Source organism: Humulus lupulus, chromosome 2 (genome assembly GCF_963169125.1).
Source record: "Humulus lupulus chromosome 2, drHumLupu1.1, whole genome shotgun sequence".
Taxonomy (NCBI): Eukaryota; Viridiplantae; Streptophyta; class Magnoliopsida; order Rosales; family Cannabaceae; genus Humulus; species Humulus lupulus.
The window spans coordinates 134,595,011-134,611,158 of NC_084794.1; the positions used below are offsets into that span (position 1 = coordinate 134,595,011).

At 38.9% G+C, this 16,148-nt stretch overlaps 1 protein-coding gene across 1 annotated transcript; it reads left to right on the forward strand.

The window, feature by feature from the left end:
• The first annotated feature begins 1,071 nt into the window (after positions 1–1,071).
• On the forward strand, positions 1,072–3,860 carry LOC133818531 (protein PLASTID MOVEMENT IMPAIRED 15). Its single transcript, XM_062251446.1, has 3 exons — positions 1,072–1,322; positions 1,543–1,674; positions 1,802–3,860. Exons 2-3 carry the CDS (start codon positions 1,549–1,551, stop codon positions 3,572–3,574), a joined length of 1,899 nt encoding a protein of 632 aa, XP_062107430.1. The 5' UTR covers positions 1,072–1,322; positions 1,543–1,548; the 3' UTR covers positions 3,575–3,860.
• Positions 3,861–16,148: the final 12,288 nt, after the last annotated feature.

A 16,148-nucleotide genomic window follows, 5' to 3' on the forward strand; every position in this document is an offset into this window, starting at 1 on the left:
CGTGTCAATTTGCAATTTCAAGTATTGTTAGACCCAAATCCATATTTTTCTTTGTCATGTAGTGTTCGTGCCGATTTCGAAATGTGCTAAAATGTTCGGCCATTATTTATAATCCTAAACTAATCTCATAAATATATTTCGAACTTAATCTCTCTCAAAGGTAAAGTTTTCTACTTCTTAAGATAGTTTTTTTTAGACATATTACACACGGGAATAATTTTGGTGTTTGGGATTATTTGGGCCCATTTGTCAATGAATTTGCTGTCACAGTTCGATGTGAATGTGGTTTGGCATCTACAATCGTGGCAATTTTTCAGCCTTCGATTTCTGTGACAGAGTCATTACCACCGATAAAATACTCATTTTCACAACTGCCAAAACATGTCATTTTATAAGCTTTGTCTTGTTTACAAAATAAAATAAATAAATGAAAACTTGTTATATTGAAACAAATAGCATTCAATTATTTTGTCCAAACTCCACAAGCTTCATTTTTTGTTTTTAACAAACACAAACTTCATTTTTATTTTACCGTTTTGATTAGTTGAAGATTAATGGATTTTTATCTCGAACTTAACTGATTTTTATTCTTCCTTGCCAGCTAAACACTGTTTTTTGATTCATCGAGGATTCAATTTTTGGGATTCAATTTTTTTAGTAAAGTTTTTCTTGTTTGACTATTACGACCAGCTGGAGTTGTTGCACTAATTAAGTGAAATAAGATATTGGATTTTGAAATATAAAGTAAGAATTCTATAAGGATAACTAATCATCCATTACAATTATAATCATTATTTGATAATATCATGGTTTTATGAAACTGCTTAAACTTTCATGAAATAAGATTCAACAGGGAATAATTTGTAAACTGACAAACAAAGTAGTTGCCTTTAGTGTGTAAAATATATACTAAAAGCCAATGAATGATTGGAATATACAATGATGTGAAGCATGGCAATTAGAATTAGTAATGTAGTTTAGTACTAACAAAAATATAAAGAAATATTCTTAAAGCATGACGTGAATTTGTTAGGATTGAAGATTTTGCTAAGAACCTCTAAAGAAATCAACCTCGAGAGGGGACCAATTCCAAGAGATCATTAAAAAAAAATATCTAATAAAACCTGAAAAAGGGAATAATCAAATGGCTGGCGATGTTCCCAATACCAACCAATCACCACAGTACACACTACTCTTACAGCCGTTTTATCTATAGATTCCTCTTTAGGGATGGCTCACACTCGAAAACCTCTCCAACTTAGCTAATGGAACAGCTTCAATAGAAGAAACATTCAGTCACTAGTACCATAATAACACTCTTTGTAAGTATATGTTCTTCATTTCTTGCCTTCATTTATTATGCTTGAACCTTTTCTTGTTGATAAGACTAGCACTTATATCATCTCTTTCGAACTTAGAAAGAAAGAAGAGACAGAAAGTAACTAGTTGCATGCGAGTTTAAAAACAACCCAGAATCTACTTTTTGAGTTTTATTTTTATTTGAGCTTAAAAATTGAGTCTTGAACTGGAGCTTACTTGCAGGTCATTATGAATAGAGGAGAGTCTGATGAGAGAAGAACTGGGGTGTCTACTAAAGCTGCCATTAAAATTTATGGCGATAGGTTTCATGAAGATAATTCTTCATTGAAGAAGTCCCAGATGAAAATTGAAGAGGTATAATTCTTAAAACTATGGAAACCCCATTTCCACAATTACACTGTAAAAGAACACTTATTTTGCATTCTCTTCTGAAATTTGCTTTGTCATTTCTGTTTTTTTGGAAAAAAATTTATGTTTATAGAAATCATACTCAAGAACAAGAGAACTGCATATGGCAAAGAGGGACATAGGTAGATTGAAGGGAACCAGAGATGTGGCTGACTCTATGAAAGCTCAGGCTGAATCTGAGCTCTTTGATGCAAAAAGGACGGTGAGAGATTTATCTTCATTGATAAGAAAGTCAGACTCCAAAACGAAGGCTCGGAAGCAAGAGACTGAAACGTTGAGGAAATCAACAAGGCATGAAGGGACTTTGGCCTTTGTGAATGTGGAAAATTATAAATATGCAGAAGTTATAAAGGAATTGGAGACTGTCAAGCAAGAATTGCGCATGCTTAAGCTGGATATGGCTGCTATTTTAGCAGAGAAATTGCGGGCAGAGAATCAGATCAAGGCCGCAACATCGAGAATATCATCTTGTTCAAGCTCTATGGAGGCTGTCAAAAAGGAGATTGAGGAAGCAAATGAGGAGCATGTTTTGGTTGAGTTGGCCAGGATTGAGGCTTTGAAAGAGTGTGAAGAAATTGAGGCTGAAAGAGAAAAGGAAGCTGTTTGTTTCTCATCTGCCATTGAGAAAACCAGGAAGAAAATTAAGGGCGTTATTGATGACATTGAAGAGTCTAAAGAGCTTCAGCCCAAGTTGGATGCAACAATGGCTGATGTCGAGGTGTTACAGAACGAATTGATGCTTGTAAAGGAAATGGAACAGAGAGCTCAAAGAAATAAGAGCATGAAAGGTTCAGAAGCAAGCTCCCAAGGAGGAGAAACGGACTTGGATGCTTCACTTTCTTTGCAGACAGTCACTAAAGAATTGGAAGCAGCACAGCAAGAGCTGACTTTAGTTAAAGAAGAAGGTTTCCAGTACATGGCCTCGATGGATATCATAAGAAATGAGCTAAAACATGTCAGGACCGAGACAGCTAGATTTGAGGAAATTGAAAAGAACAGAGAGTTAACTGTACAGAATCTTAACTCAAAGCTACTCAGAGCAAAATCCAAGTTGGAATCTGTAACTGCTGCTGAGAGAAAGGCTAAGTCAATTGCAGCTAATCTATCAATCACTCTTGAAAAACTCAAGGTAGAAGCTGAAGCTGCAAAGAAAGAAAAGCGCGTTGCTGATGAAGAGGCTGCAACTATGAAGGCAGAAGTTCACAATATGGAATCGGATATAGACATAACCGAGGAAAAATTGCAAGCTGCAATGCTAGAGCTTGAAGCAGTGAAATCATCAGAGGCTTTGGCTCTTGAAAATCTAAAATCTCTTATCGAGAATACAATGGGAGCTAGAAGTTCTTCAGTGCAGCATAGCTCCTCAATTACCATCTCGAAGTTTGAATATGAATATTTGACTGGACATGCCATTGGAGCTGAAGAACTTGCTGATAAAAAGGTTGCAGCTGCAAAGGCATGGGCTGAAGCTATTAAGGCTAGTGAGAAAGAAATTCTAATGAAGACAGATTTAGTTCAGAGAGAAATCAGAGAGATGAGGATGGAAGAAAAGAGGGAGTCGTATGGAATGGAGAGATCGATTTCAGCAAAAGATATGGTTGAGAAAGAGTTTGAGAACTGGAGAAATAGACGAGAAAAGAATGCAACACCAGAGAACTTACAACTAGCATTGCATAAAAGATCCATTAGAGGCAATAACATTGGGACTTTGACTCCATCTAGACGAGCTACTTATCGAAAATCTGCCTCACCAGGGAGCCGGAATTCTTTCCTTGTTAAGAAGAAAAGACAGGTGATACCAGATCTTGCCAAGTTCTTCAAGACTAAGCCAAACAAGAATTTATAGGTTTTTCTACACTGTTCCTTGGCCAAGTAAATAAACCAACTCCTATTAAGTTTCAATATTGGGCTATCAAATAACGATAGGTTGAATATGTGAATGTGAGGATTCAATCTGAAAAAGTTAAGCTGTAAGCTCATTGATGTATTGATGATGTACATAATTGTGGTTGAATATTTTTGAGGCAACCAACAAATTAAATGCTCCTCTTACTATGCTTATTATCATCCTCCTGGTTGTCATTTCTGACATTTTCTTTGAGTTACTATGAGAGTAACAACTTCATTTGTTAGTTTGTGTTATGATTTTAGTGTATGCAACTTTTTTTTTATTTTTTTTATATTCAGATTTTTTTTCCTTCTATTTTTAACTGTAGAACAATGCTGCCTTACTGAATAACATTTATGCAATTGGATTACCTGTTGACCTTGTTTCAGTTTGCCTTTTGAATGTGGAAAAACAGAAAAAAGTGGGGAATAATCATTTCAATGTACTATGGATGAGTTGAAAAAGACTAACAATGTCATTGGGAAACAAAAGAAGCATAAAAGATGAACTTTTTGACTCCCCTGATTCCTAAGAAAGAAAGACTACAAAATTAAGTTTGTAATAACCCCGACGGTTATAACTCACTAGTTTATTGCTGTAGGCCCACTTTTGACTTGTTCAAAATTTTGCACTGAGTAATTAAAATTTGCAATCTTATTACTTTTTATAAGACCAGTAATATGATCTGTAAAATAACACAACTCAAGCTCCGGCAAGTTTGGATTCAACCTAAATAAGTTGAAAAGAAATTACCAAAATTTTCAATCCAAACCTATTATCAAGTTTAATTTCGGAATTTTTTTTTTCATAAAAGAAAAATCTATTTGTAAGGACCAATATTTTGTATATGACAAATTAGGTCCAGTCGCGTCTGAAATGGACTTTTGTTATGTCTGGAGTTTATTCGTTTTTTAGTTAGAGTCCACGTCAGCATGTGTGTAAAGCAAGGCTATTAGTAAGTTACAGCTGTTAGTTGGTTCGGGATTATACCTAATTGCTGCCAAGGATATATATTGGGCTGGTTAATTAGTTATAACCAACTCTCTTCGTTCGATAGATTGCATTGGATATTTTTGCTCTGTTTTCTTTCTTTTTCTTTCACTGACTTTTGCAGGTGTTGGTAAGAAACTCCATTGAAGATGGTCGAAGCTTTCTGTGCAAGCACTGGAATCAAGCCGTGATTGCTGAAGGTGTTCAGTTGGGTCTTGATGCTATAGATCCGAAGGTTTTCGGATTTGAGATATTGTTGAAGGGAGTTCAACATTGAAGCAAGGGGATCTTGCGTTTATAACCAAGGGATTTGGTTGTTTAGGGTAAAAAGCTTCACTGTATTTTGACAGAGTTTGTACAGTTTTTACATATTGATTCTTGAACTGGTTTATGTAAAATTACTTCTGAATATAGTGAGAGTTATTACCCTGGTTCAGGGAACCCAAGCACTAGTCGGCTGGAATGAGTTTTCAGTGTAGACGAAGCTTGTCATTTTGTGTGTTCACTCTTTTGATTGTGTTGTTAATGTTCATGTATGTTTCAAGATACAACCTAGATGAATATGGTAAAACTAGAAAGATAGGCTAAAACTTAGGTTTTTCACTATTCAATAACTCTTCTTAAGGACTTTTTGGACCAATTGGTACAACTTTTGAAAGAGCTGTACAATAAAAATATTTGGTAAATGGGCAGAAAACAACTTATTAAGAAAGAGAAGTCTAAAAAAATAACTTTAATAACCCTCCTATTACTAAACATATACCATCTTTCACGTTTCTCACAAAATAACCTTATGTAACAAAAATACTCTTATAAACATTAGAAAGTGTTAGAGAATATTATAAATTCAATGGAATAATAGAAACCAAAATTAATTAAATACAAGAATACAATTAGATAATAAGATTGATATAAAGTTACAATTCAATACTTGAAAATACAAATAAATGGAGATAAGATAGACGAAGAGAGAATACAACTCAAGACAATAATCTACAAATAAACACAATAGAAATAAGGATGAAGGAAGAAAATAAACTCTCTCTCACACTACCAAAGTGAAGAGTAGTGAGGATCACTAGATTTGAACAAGGTTCAAAATCTTTGTCCAAAAACTTATTTCTCATATTCTCGTAGCACTAAGGGACTTTCAAAATTTAGGAAATAACACTCTGGAATGATCAAGTCTTATATTTTCTAGCCAAGTGCTAAAATGGATGGAAAAATCTTATTCGCAAGTGAGCAAATGACCTCTATTTATAGAGTTTACACTCTCCTTTGAATTTGAAACTCATCCATCAACCCCTTGGAAGGTACAATACCTTTAGTGGGGGTTACAACTACACAATAGCTCTCATCAAATTCAAATGAATATGTAACTCGTTTTACATATTAAGAGAGTGTTTATGTGAGAGTTACAAAACTTATGACCATCGTGTCTCAAATATTGTAACTCCACACTATATGTTACACACTCTATTATTTGTCACATAAATATTTAATCAAATATTATATTATTTATAAAATAATATAACAGAAAGAGATTTATTTGAGAGTCAGTTATAAACCTGGTGTGAACCTTGTTCGTACAGGTCCGAACTAGGTGTAATCTAGTACGTATCAATTCTATATTTAATCTGTACCAAGTTCGTAGTAAGTCTGAACTTAAAAAAAAATCTTAAATCGCATATTTCAAATTAAAACTCGTCATCTAAACATAAAATTAATTTTTTTGGGTAGGTTTTTAAGCTTGAAACAGTACGAAAAACACACCTAAACTATTTATAACATGTCACTTGGGGCTAGCTCAAGTGGTTGGGTGTGTGATTGTGTGGGGAGGGGGTGGGGGTTCAATTCCCTATCGTACAAAAAAACTATTTTATAACATACCTATAACCTATAAATAACAAAAATATTTACTCATTATCAATTGCTTTAAATACTCATTTTTCCTTCAATTTTAGGAGTTTTTTTTTAATTTTTTAAAAAGAATGATGTCAAAACTATAAAGTATGAGTTTCTCTTTGTCATTTGAAGTCTGTCTTTGATTTTTTTGTAATTTAGATATTTGTTATGATGATTTGGATAAGAAGATTAGTAGAAGAGATGGTAGCTGCAAATGAGCTCTTGTCTTGATCATGGGAGAAAAAAGAAGGTGTAATGGTTCTTATGGGCATTTAGGTCAATTTAAGTGTGTTTGAGGTTATTTTTGTGAGAAACATGAAAGAAGGTATATGTTTAGTAATATAAGTGTTATCAATGTTATTTCTTGGAGTTTCCCTTAAAACATTTATGTAGAGGTGTAGCGTTCCAAATTTGCTAATAAGGCTTAGTGCCTTGATTAGCATGCCAGAATGACGATAATTGATTTAATTATGTTATTACGTAGATTAAATTATTATGTGATTAGAAATGCATGTTTAGGTGAATTAAATATGCATGTGGGCCCATTTTGGTTAATAGGAGCATATTTGTAGCTTTGACCCGTTATGGGCATAAATGTAAATTATATGTGTGTTGTGCTTAAGACCACAAAATTCTGGAGATTTATTTGTGATGTGTGATTCGAGACAATCCTAGGAAGCGGAATAGAAAAATAGTCACAATGAGGTCGAATACCTGGCTCGGGGTGAGCCTAGGGGTATTTTGGAAATGTAGCACGTGTTTGGGAATAGCAGATAACGAGTAGTAATTTAGCAATTTTTTTAAGTATGTCGAGGGTTAAATGGGGAATTATAGGAACACTCAAGGAATTAGCGGGAATATGGTAAAAGACGATTTTGCCCTTGGTGGTATTAAAGGGCTAGGATTGATCTTAGGGGAAATTTGGTCATTTTGAGTCTAAGGGGTAGACTTGGTTGGACTTATCTCATCAGAACATTGAGGAAAGAAATAGAACACTCTCAACCCTTCCCTTCTCTTTCTCTCTCTCTCTCTCTCACGTTCTTCTCTATCTCTCTTGGTGCTTGGAGGAGTTTTGGGAATTTTGAAGGAATTTTCTCAGGAATTGAGGATTTGAGGCTGGGGACTTAGGGAAATCAAGCTAGGAGGAAGTCTTAGGCAGTCCAAGGTCACAATTCGCAGCTGGAGTAAGCTCTAACCTTAATTTAATTAAGTTTTGGGACTGTTTTTCTAGTGTTTTGGGAGTTTGAACTCAAGAGATTTAAGTTAGGTTTTGGTGAGGATTTTGGTTAAGTTTTCAGGTTTATGTACTACTCTAGGTGTAGTGGAAGTATTTTAGGACTAAATTCTAGCATTAGAACATGTTTGGATCGATTTGCAGGTTTAGAAATCTAAAAACGGTGGAAATTCTGGGTTCACAGGGTCGTGCCGTGGCGCTGTTCTTAAGTGTCACAACCCTCATGAACTTAAGGGCCTATGAGGATTCGCTGAATCGCCTTAGCACCGCGGCGCTGCATAGGACGTGTCGCGGCGTGTGTCTAGAGAAATTGACAGTTGGGCTCTCTGACTTGTAGAGGGTCGTGACTCTTAATGTGGGGGCGCCGCAACTCTAATTGAGGGCGTCGCAGCACAAATGGGAGTTTTTGGCCAAATTAGAGTTTTAAGCTTGGGAACTTAATTTTAAGGGCTCGGGAAGGATTCTACTACTCGGATTAGTAGAATTCGAGGTCCCGGAGGCTAGTTTATTATTCCGAAGGTTTAAAATTGATTTATATTGTGATGGTTATGTACTATTATATTGTGACTAGGTTTTATCGCTAAAGCTCGGATTTAGGGGATCGTGATCATAGTAGTCGGTCAGCTCGGGACACAGGTAAGAAATTTTTTTGTGCTCGTAGAGTAGGGTGTGGCCCGATTATATGTGTTTAATGCTTTATGTGAATTCTTATGACTTGTTATACCATGTTTGTATGACTGTGAATGAACGGCGAAGGCCGGAAACGACAAAGGCCAAAAACAGCGAAGACCGAGAACGACAAAGGCAGGGGATGACAAAGGTCAGGATCAACATTATGCATGATGGATGCATGACGCTAGGGCAAGACCCTATAAGGGTGTTGTACTAGCCCACTCGGTGAAGACCGTGAATCCAGTGCTTGGAAAAGCACCTGGGTTGGCATAGGCCGCTATATGTTTAAGTTGTTTAATGCTAGATTGAATTGTGATATGCTATGTGTTGAGTTTTCTTACTGGGCCTCGGCTCTCGGGTGCTCTATGGTGCAGGTAAGGGCAAGGGAAAGGTAGAGCAACCATGAGTTGGAGAGCGTGGAGTGGCGTGTACATGTTCGGCCTACCTAGGTGCCACGACCGGGGTAGTTTGGAGGAATTCACTGTAAATGGTTGGTTTTGTCGCTTAAGTCGACTGTATTGTAACTTTTGAATTGTAATACATTTTTGAAACAATATTTTGGGATCCCAATGTATAACTTTCATGACTTTAATGAATGTCCAAATCTTTTATAATTAACGTTCGTCAAATGAGTCTTAATTTTGATTTAATCACATTTTTAACCTAAAACCTCGATTTGTGAGTTAATGGCACATTTATAAATCACATAGTAATGGCTCTAATGTCCCAAATTTGGTAATAAGGCTTAGTGCCTTGATTAGCGTGCCGGGAGGGCAATAATTGATTTAATTATGTTAATATGAGATTAAATGATTATGTGATTAGAAATACATGTTTAGATGAATTAGATATGCATGTGGGCCCATTTTGGTTAGTAGGGGAATTATTGTAATTTTGGCCCGTTGAGCGAATAAATGTGAATTATATATAAGTTATACTAGATACCACAAGATTGTGGTGATATTATTATGATGTGTGATCCGAGACAGTCCTAGGGAGTGGAATAGCGAAATAGTCACAACAGAGTCGAATACCTAGCTTGGGGAGAGCCTAGGGGTATTATGGGAATATGTTACGTGTTCGGGATTACCGGGTAACGAGTAGCAATTTAGTGATTGTTTAAGTATGTCGGGGATTAAATGGGGAATTATAGGAACACTCGAGGAATTAGCGGGATGTGGCAAATGACGGTATTGCCCTTGATGGAATTAAGGGATTAAGGATAGACTTAGGGGCATTTTTTGACTTAGGCAGCTGGGGATAGACTTGGATTTCCTTAGACACTAGAACCCACTGGATGCTTAGAAGACAAAAGGCAGAACTCTCTCAGCCTATCTTTCTTTCTCTTTCATGTCTCTCTCTCCCTCTCTTGGTGGCTTGGGGAGTTTTGGTGGTGAAGCTTAGAATTTGGGGCAAAGAATTAAGATTGTGAAGCAAGAAGTGTTGGAGAGTTAGCTCAGGTCAAATTCTTAGTGAAGTAAGGGTTCAAACTTGATCTTTTCTGTTTAATTCTGCTATGAACTAAAAGCTTGCATGAGGGTTGGACTTAAGATTAGTTTTGAGTGTTGGTGAGGATATGGAATGATTTCTGGGGTTGCTGTGATGCCTAGGCTGTGTGGATGAGAATGCTAGACTCAATTCTAGGTTTAGATGTTGTTTGGGGTGTGATTTGGTGGTTTAGGCTCAGGGAAAAACGCAGAAAATGATGGAGCTTCTGGGTTTTGGGGCTCGAGCCGTGGGCCTGTTCCTCATGCGTCGCGGCCCCCATAAACTCAAAGGCTTGGAAGCCTCAGAATTTTGCCTAGACACAGGCTAAGGCATGCCGTAGCCCGTGTCCCTTTGATGAAAGCCTAAGGCTCTCTGACTTGAGTGTGCCACGACCCTTAAGGGTTGGGCCGCGACTCCAATAGGAAATGTTGACCATTTGAGGGTTTTAAGCTCGGGAACCCATATGTTAAGGCTCGGGAAGGATTCTACTACCCGACTTAGTAGAATTTGAGGTCCCGAAGGCTAGTATATTAATATGAAGATCTTAATTGGTTAGGTAATGATGGAAGTCTATTTATTGATGTGTTGTTACTAGGTTAAACGTCAAGGCTAAGGTTTAGGGTATCATGTTTGGGATCGCAGTAGTCAATCAGCTCGTGACACAGGTAAGAAAACTGTTGGTGCCTGTAGAGCAGGGCATGACCCCATTATTTGTGTTTTAGGGCATGGCCCTATTATTTGTGTTTAATATATGTGTGAATACTTGTAAATAATGTGCTATGTTGTGCATGATTATGAATGAATGGCGAAGGCTGAGAACGGCGAAAGGTCGAGACAGGCAAAGGCCGAGAACGACAAAGGCCGGGATCGACGTTAAGCATGCTGAGTCCAGGACGCTAGGGTGAGACCCTCTAGGGTGTTGTTTCCACCCGCTCGGTGAAGACCACGAACCTAGTGCATGGTAAAGCACTTGGGTCGACATAGGCTGCTATATGTTTAATCTGCTGTCTGTTTAAACTTTGCATTATTGGAATGATTGTGATATGTTATGTGTTGAGTTTTCTTTATGGGCTTCGGCTCACAGGTTCTCTATGGTGTAGGTAAGGGCAAGGGAAAGTTCGACCAACCATGAGTTGGAGAGCGTGGAGCGGCGTGTACATGTTCGACCTACCTGGCTACCACGGCCAGGGTTATTTTGAGGAATATGTTGTAATGATTTGTTTTGTCGCTTAGGTCGACTATATTCACATTTTGAGTTGTAAAACATTTTCAAACAGTATTTTGGGATCCCAAATGTATAACTTTTACGATTTTAATGAATGTCCAAATCTTTTATGCTTAATGTTATCAAATGAGTTTTTATTTCAATTTAATCACACTTTTCAACCTAAAACTTCGATGCTAATGACACATTTATAAATCATATGGTAACAACTCTAAGGTAGTAGGTCGTTACAACTTGGTATCAGAGTGTGCCATGATTCCTGGAGATCACCCGAACATGTACGCTCGCTACTAGAGACAAGCTCGACTCAGTGTTGGTCGGTATTAAGTGAATTATGTGTTTAACTGCTTGTTTGAGTTGCCCTGTTTGCCTATATATTATAGATAAAGCATGATGAATGTGTTTATATATGTATGATGCCAGGGCACAACCCCCTTGATTTTTATATGCTTATGATGTGTGCGACGTGTTGAATTGATGTTTGTGCTGGACTGATGGGACTGGGAGGTGGGATTTGGATGTTGTTATCATGCCTAATGTGTGGCATCATTGATTGCAGTCATATTGCAGTTATGCCTCGGTGATCGATCAGACTCCACGACAATTAGGTCGAAGATGATAATCTGGGTCAGGACCCTCCACCTACCCCACAGAATATGCAACAGTTGTTTACCGAAATGGAAGCCAGAATTAAACGAACGGAAGATGAGCTCCGAGAGTTTATGCAGCAGGCCCCTCCTCAGGGTATTGGGTTACAGATTCCACAGGCTGTGGCACTAGTGTTAGTCCATCCTATGATGGAGAATAGGTGGGAGCCTTTATACGAGAGGTTCAGGAAGCAACACCCTCCCACCTTTGAGGGTGGTCCAGACCCACTGCGGGCAAAGCAGTGGATGAATATGACTTATTTCATCTTGGATTTCATGAGGGTGGAAGGGAACGAGAGGGTGGCATGTGCCAGTTACATGCTAAGAGAAGACGCCCGCATCTGGTGGGACGTTGTGTCCTAAAGGAAGGATGTGAGAGTTATGACCTGGGAAGAATTTTGGGACATCTTCAATGAGAAATACTATAGTGTTGCAGTTCGAGCTGCAAAGGTGGATGAGTTTGTTAATCTTACTCAGAACCGAATGATGGTTATAGAATATGCACTGAAGTTTGACCGGTTGGTGAAGTTCGCGCCAGACTTGGTGCCTACTGAAATGGCACGGAGGGATTGATTTGTGCGGGGGTTGAATGTCATGATAGCCTGTGATGTCAAGAAAACATTGGATATGAGGGCTACCACCAATGCTCAGGTAATGGAGAAGGCCCTTACAGTTGAGGGGGTCGAGGATCAGATATGGCGAGAGGGCGCCGCTAGGTGCGATGTTCGAAGGACGGTGCCTCCTTTCACTGGTTCTAGTCGGGGTAGTGGCCCCAATGAGTAGAAGAGAAAGGCCCCAGATTCTTTTGTTCCTTCTAGTTCAAATAGAAGGGCACAAGGGTGTTTTCAGTGGCTGTCAGGGACGAGGAGAGAACTGGAGAAGCTTCTTGGAGTGTCCTCGGTGCATGAGGTGACATCAGGGGGAGTGCAGAGTTAGAGTGTGCTTCACTTGTGGGAGTGTTATTCATATGAGGAAGGATTGCCCACAAGATAGGAAAGAAGAACCGAAGAAGAGCGACAACCTCACTCCAGCTAGTCCCTCGGTCGTGACAGGTCAGATTTCTATTGCCGGTTCTTCATTTATCGCATTGATTGATTCAGGAGCTACTCATTTGTTTGTATATACTAGAGTGATAGATTGTTTGTGTAGACCTAGTGATTTGTATGCTAGGGGATTCAAGACTTTGTTGCCAGTTGGGGAACTGGTAGTCTCTAGGAGATGGGTTAGAGTATTACTAGTAGAGATAGATAGTAGGCACTTGTCTATGGATTTAATTGAGCTAGTGATGGATGAATTTGATATGATCTTGAGGATGGATTTTTTATCAAAGTACGGGGCAACGATAGGCTGCAAGCGAAGGATGGTGACCTTTGAACTGGAAGGGGATGTACTCTTTGTATTTGTGGGGATAGTGAGTGGACCATGAGTACCTATGATCTTTGCACTGAAGGCTAGAGACCTAATGGAAGTAAGTTGCATAGGATTCCTAGCAAACATAGTGGATACCTCTAGGGTTATTTCAGTTGGACCGAATGAGACTAGACTAGTATGTGAGTTTACTGATGTATTCCCAGCAAACCTGCCAGGGTTGCCACCACACCGAGAGATCAAGTTCGTCATAGAGTTTGGTGCCAGGGGCGGATCTAGTATCTAGGAAACCTTACAGAATGGCTCCAACAGAGTTGAAGGAACTGAAGATTCCATTGCAGGAGTTACTGGATTTAGGATTCATCAGACCCAGTTTTTCACCATGGGGTGCTCCAGTGTTGTTCGTCAAAAAGAAGGATGGTTCCTTAAGGATGTGTATTGACTATAGAGAGCTGAATAAGTTGACCATTAAGAACAAGTACCCATTACCCAGGAATGACAATTTGTTTGACCAACTACAGGGGAAAAAGGTATTCTCTAAGATTGAACTTCGATCCGGCTGCCACCAGTTAAGGATTAGAGAGGAGGACATTCCAAAGACCGCGTTCCACACGAGGTATGGACATTATGAATTCCTGGTCATATCCTTTGGATTAACTAATTATAACGCCCTGGTTACCCCAGAACAGTTACGGTGAACGGTGAACCAGAAATTTGACTCATTGCCTGAGTCCTTTGGTTAAAAACGTGTTCTAAGTGGTATTAACATGTTAAGGTGGAAGCCAATAAAAAGGAAAGGATATGTTTTATTTAATACATAAAACTGTTCATGGGCCCATAAAATATTTACAAGTTATTTACAACTGAAAATGGTCATTATAGTTCCAAAATTTCAAACCCGCCGACCTAAGCAGCAAAAATAGGGTAAACCCCCTAGTTCCTCTGAGAACTCCTTGGCCGTGGTGGTCAAGCGGCCGCATATGTACACATCACCACCTAAGCTCTCCACTCACGGTTGGGTGAGCTTTTCTTTCCCTTTACCTGTACCACATAGCACCCATGAGCCAAAGCCCAGCAAGAAAACACAATATGGTATATAAACATTATCAAATGATTATCATTATAATCACACAGAGCTCATAGCTCTCAAACAAATGAGTGAATATCACTTGAGGTTCTGGTAAACCATACTGAGTGACTGACAAGCAGGTCACTAATTCAAACAGAAGAGTGGTTGCTGGGTAAGCCACTAGCCTTCAACAAATGAGAGACTGATGAGTAAGTCTCTAACTCAACCAATGAGTGATTGATGGGTAAGCCACACAAGCGCTTATAATATTCATCGAACTTGAGGTCGGTCCGGCATTAATGCTCTTTGAGTCATCCAATGCAGAAAGTCGATTAGATCTAATCTTTATTGGCTTGCGTGGAACACGCGAAGGCCGTCCTGACTAATGAGTTGGCGCTATGTGACCAGTGCTCAGTACCACTGCCGAACCTGACTAATAAGTCACAGCTTCACAGTTGATATTGGCACCTTTGCCAAATCTGACTAATGAGTCAGTACCATGCATAAGTGAGTAGCATTTGCTAAGTATTCAATATTCAATCCATGTCCATATTTACACAACCAACATGCCTCATGAATAACCATGCATGTCACATATGGGGTGCAGTTTTCTTACCTCTGGTTCGAGCTAGAATGAATAAAAGAACGACCCTTGAGAACGATCAACCTTTTTGGTCCTTTAGCGGTTACCTAGTCATAACCAATTATGGGATTCCATCAATAAAATGAATAACAAAGGGTTCCCAAACCAAAACCTAGCCTCCGAGACATCAAACTCTACTAAATCGGGTAGTAGGATCAACCCCGAGGCCTAAGGCTTGAATCCCCAAGCTAAAAACTCATTTCTGGCCAAAAATGACCTATGGGCCGCGGCCCTCCCTAGCCGCGTCGCGGCTTGCCCCTCAGACAGAGGCGGCCTTCCCTGCCAAGCAACATGGGCCGTGGCTCACCATAGCCATGCCGCGGCTCACCATAGCCATGCCGCGGCTCATTACGCAAAACAACAAGAACCAGAATTTCTTCCCCTGCGTTCTCCTTGAAACCAACCCTTCAAACCAATCCCAAACATCAACCTAACACCCAATTCAACCCCTAAACTTCATCTACATCTCACCCTCATCAAAACCCAAATTAAACACCAACCTAGCTTCCATTAATTCCAACTATCCACCAAGGAATTACAAGCTGAAAACTTAAACCAAAACATAGTAAAACCAGAAAACTAATGGCTGAAACTCACCTCAAACTTGAGATTAAACCCCCTTCAATGGAGGAACCAACCCTATGAACTCAGCTCCTTGATCTCCTAGCCTGATTCCTCACTTTGAGCTCAAAAACTCCAAAGGAAGACAAAGAGAAGGCAATGTACGGGAAGGAGAATTCTTTGCTCTGTTTTGTTCTATTTTTCTATAGCCAACTAAAGCTTCATATAAATCCAAACCAAATGACCTAAATGCCCCTAGGTCATTTAAGGTTTCTAAAGTCATCCCAAGGGTAAAATCGGTATTTTCCACCTATCTCGTTAATCATAATTAACGCTATCCAATTCCCGCTAATCTCGATAACCTCGAACACCAATAATTCATATCCCGTTACCCTTTAATGCCCGGTAACGCTCTAATCATTAAAATCACCCTGAGACTCCTCCCGAGCCTCGAACTTAAACCTGTTATGACCAAACCGCTAATTAACATACCATGGTCATCTCATGTCGAATGGCTCGAACAAACCCACATCATAATGTGGTCTCAACATATATCACCGACATGCATACAAATATACAATTTACCCTCAACGGGCCAAATTACCATCACACCCCTGTAATTAGAAATATGGACTCACATGCATGCATTTAACATCATATTATAATATAATCCACATATACATGCATTTTATCAATTAATGGCATAATTAAACAAGTATGGCCCTCCCGA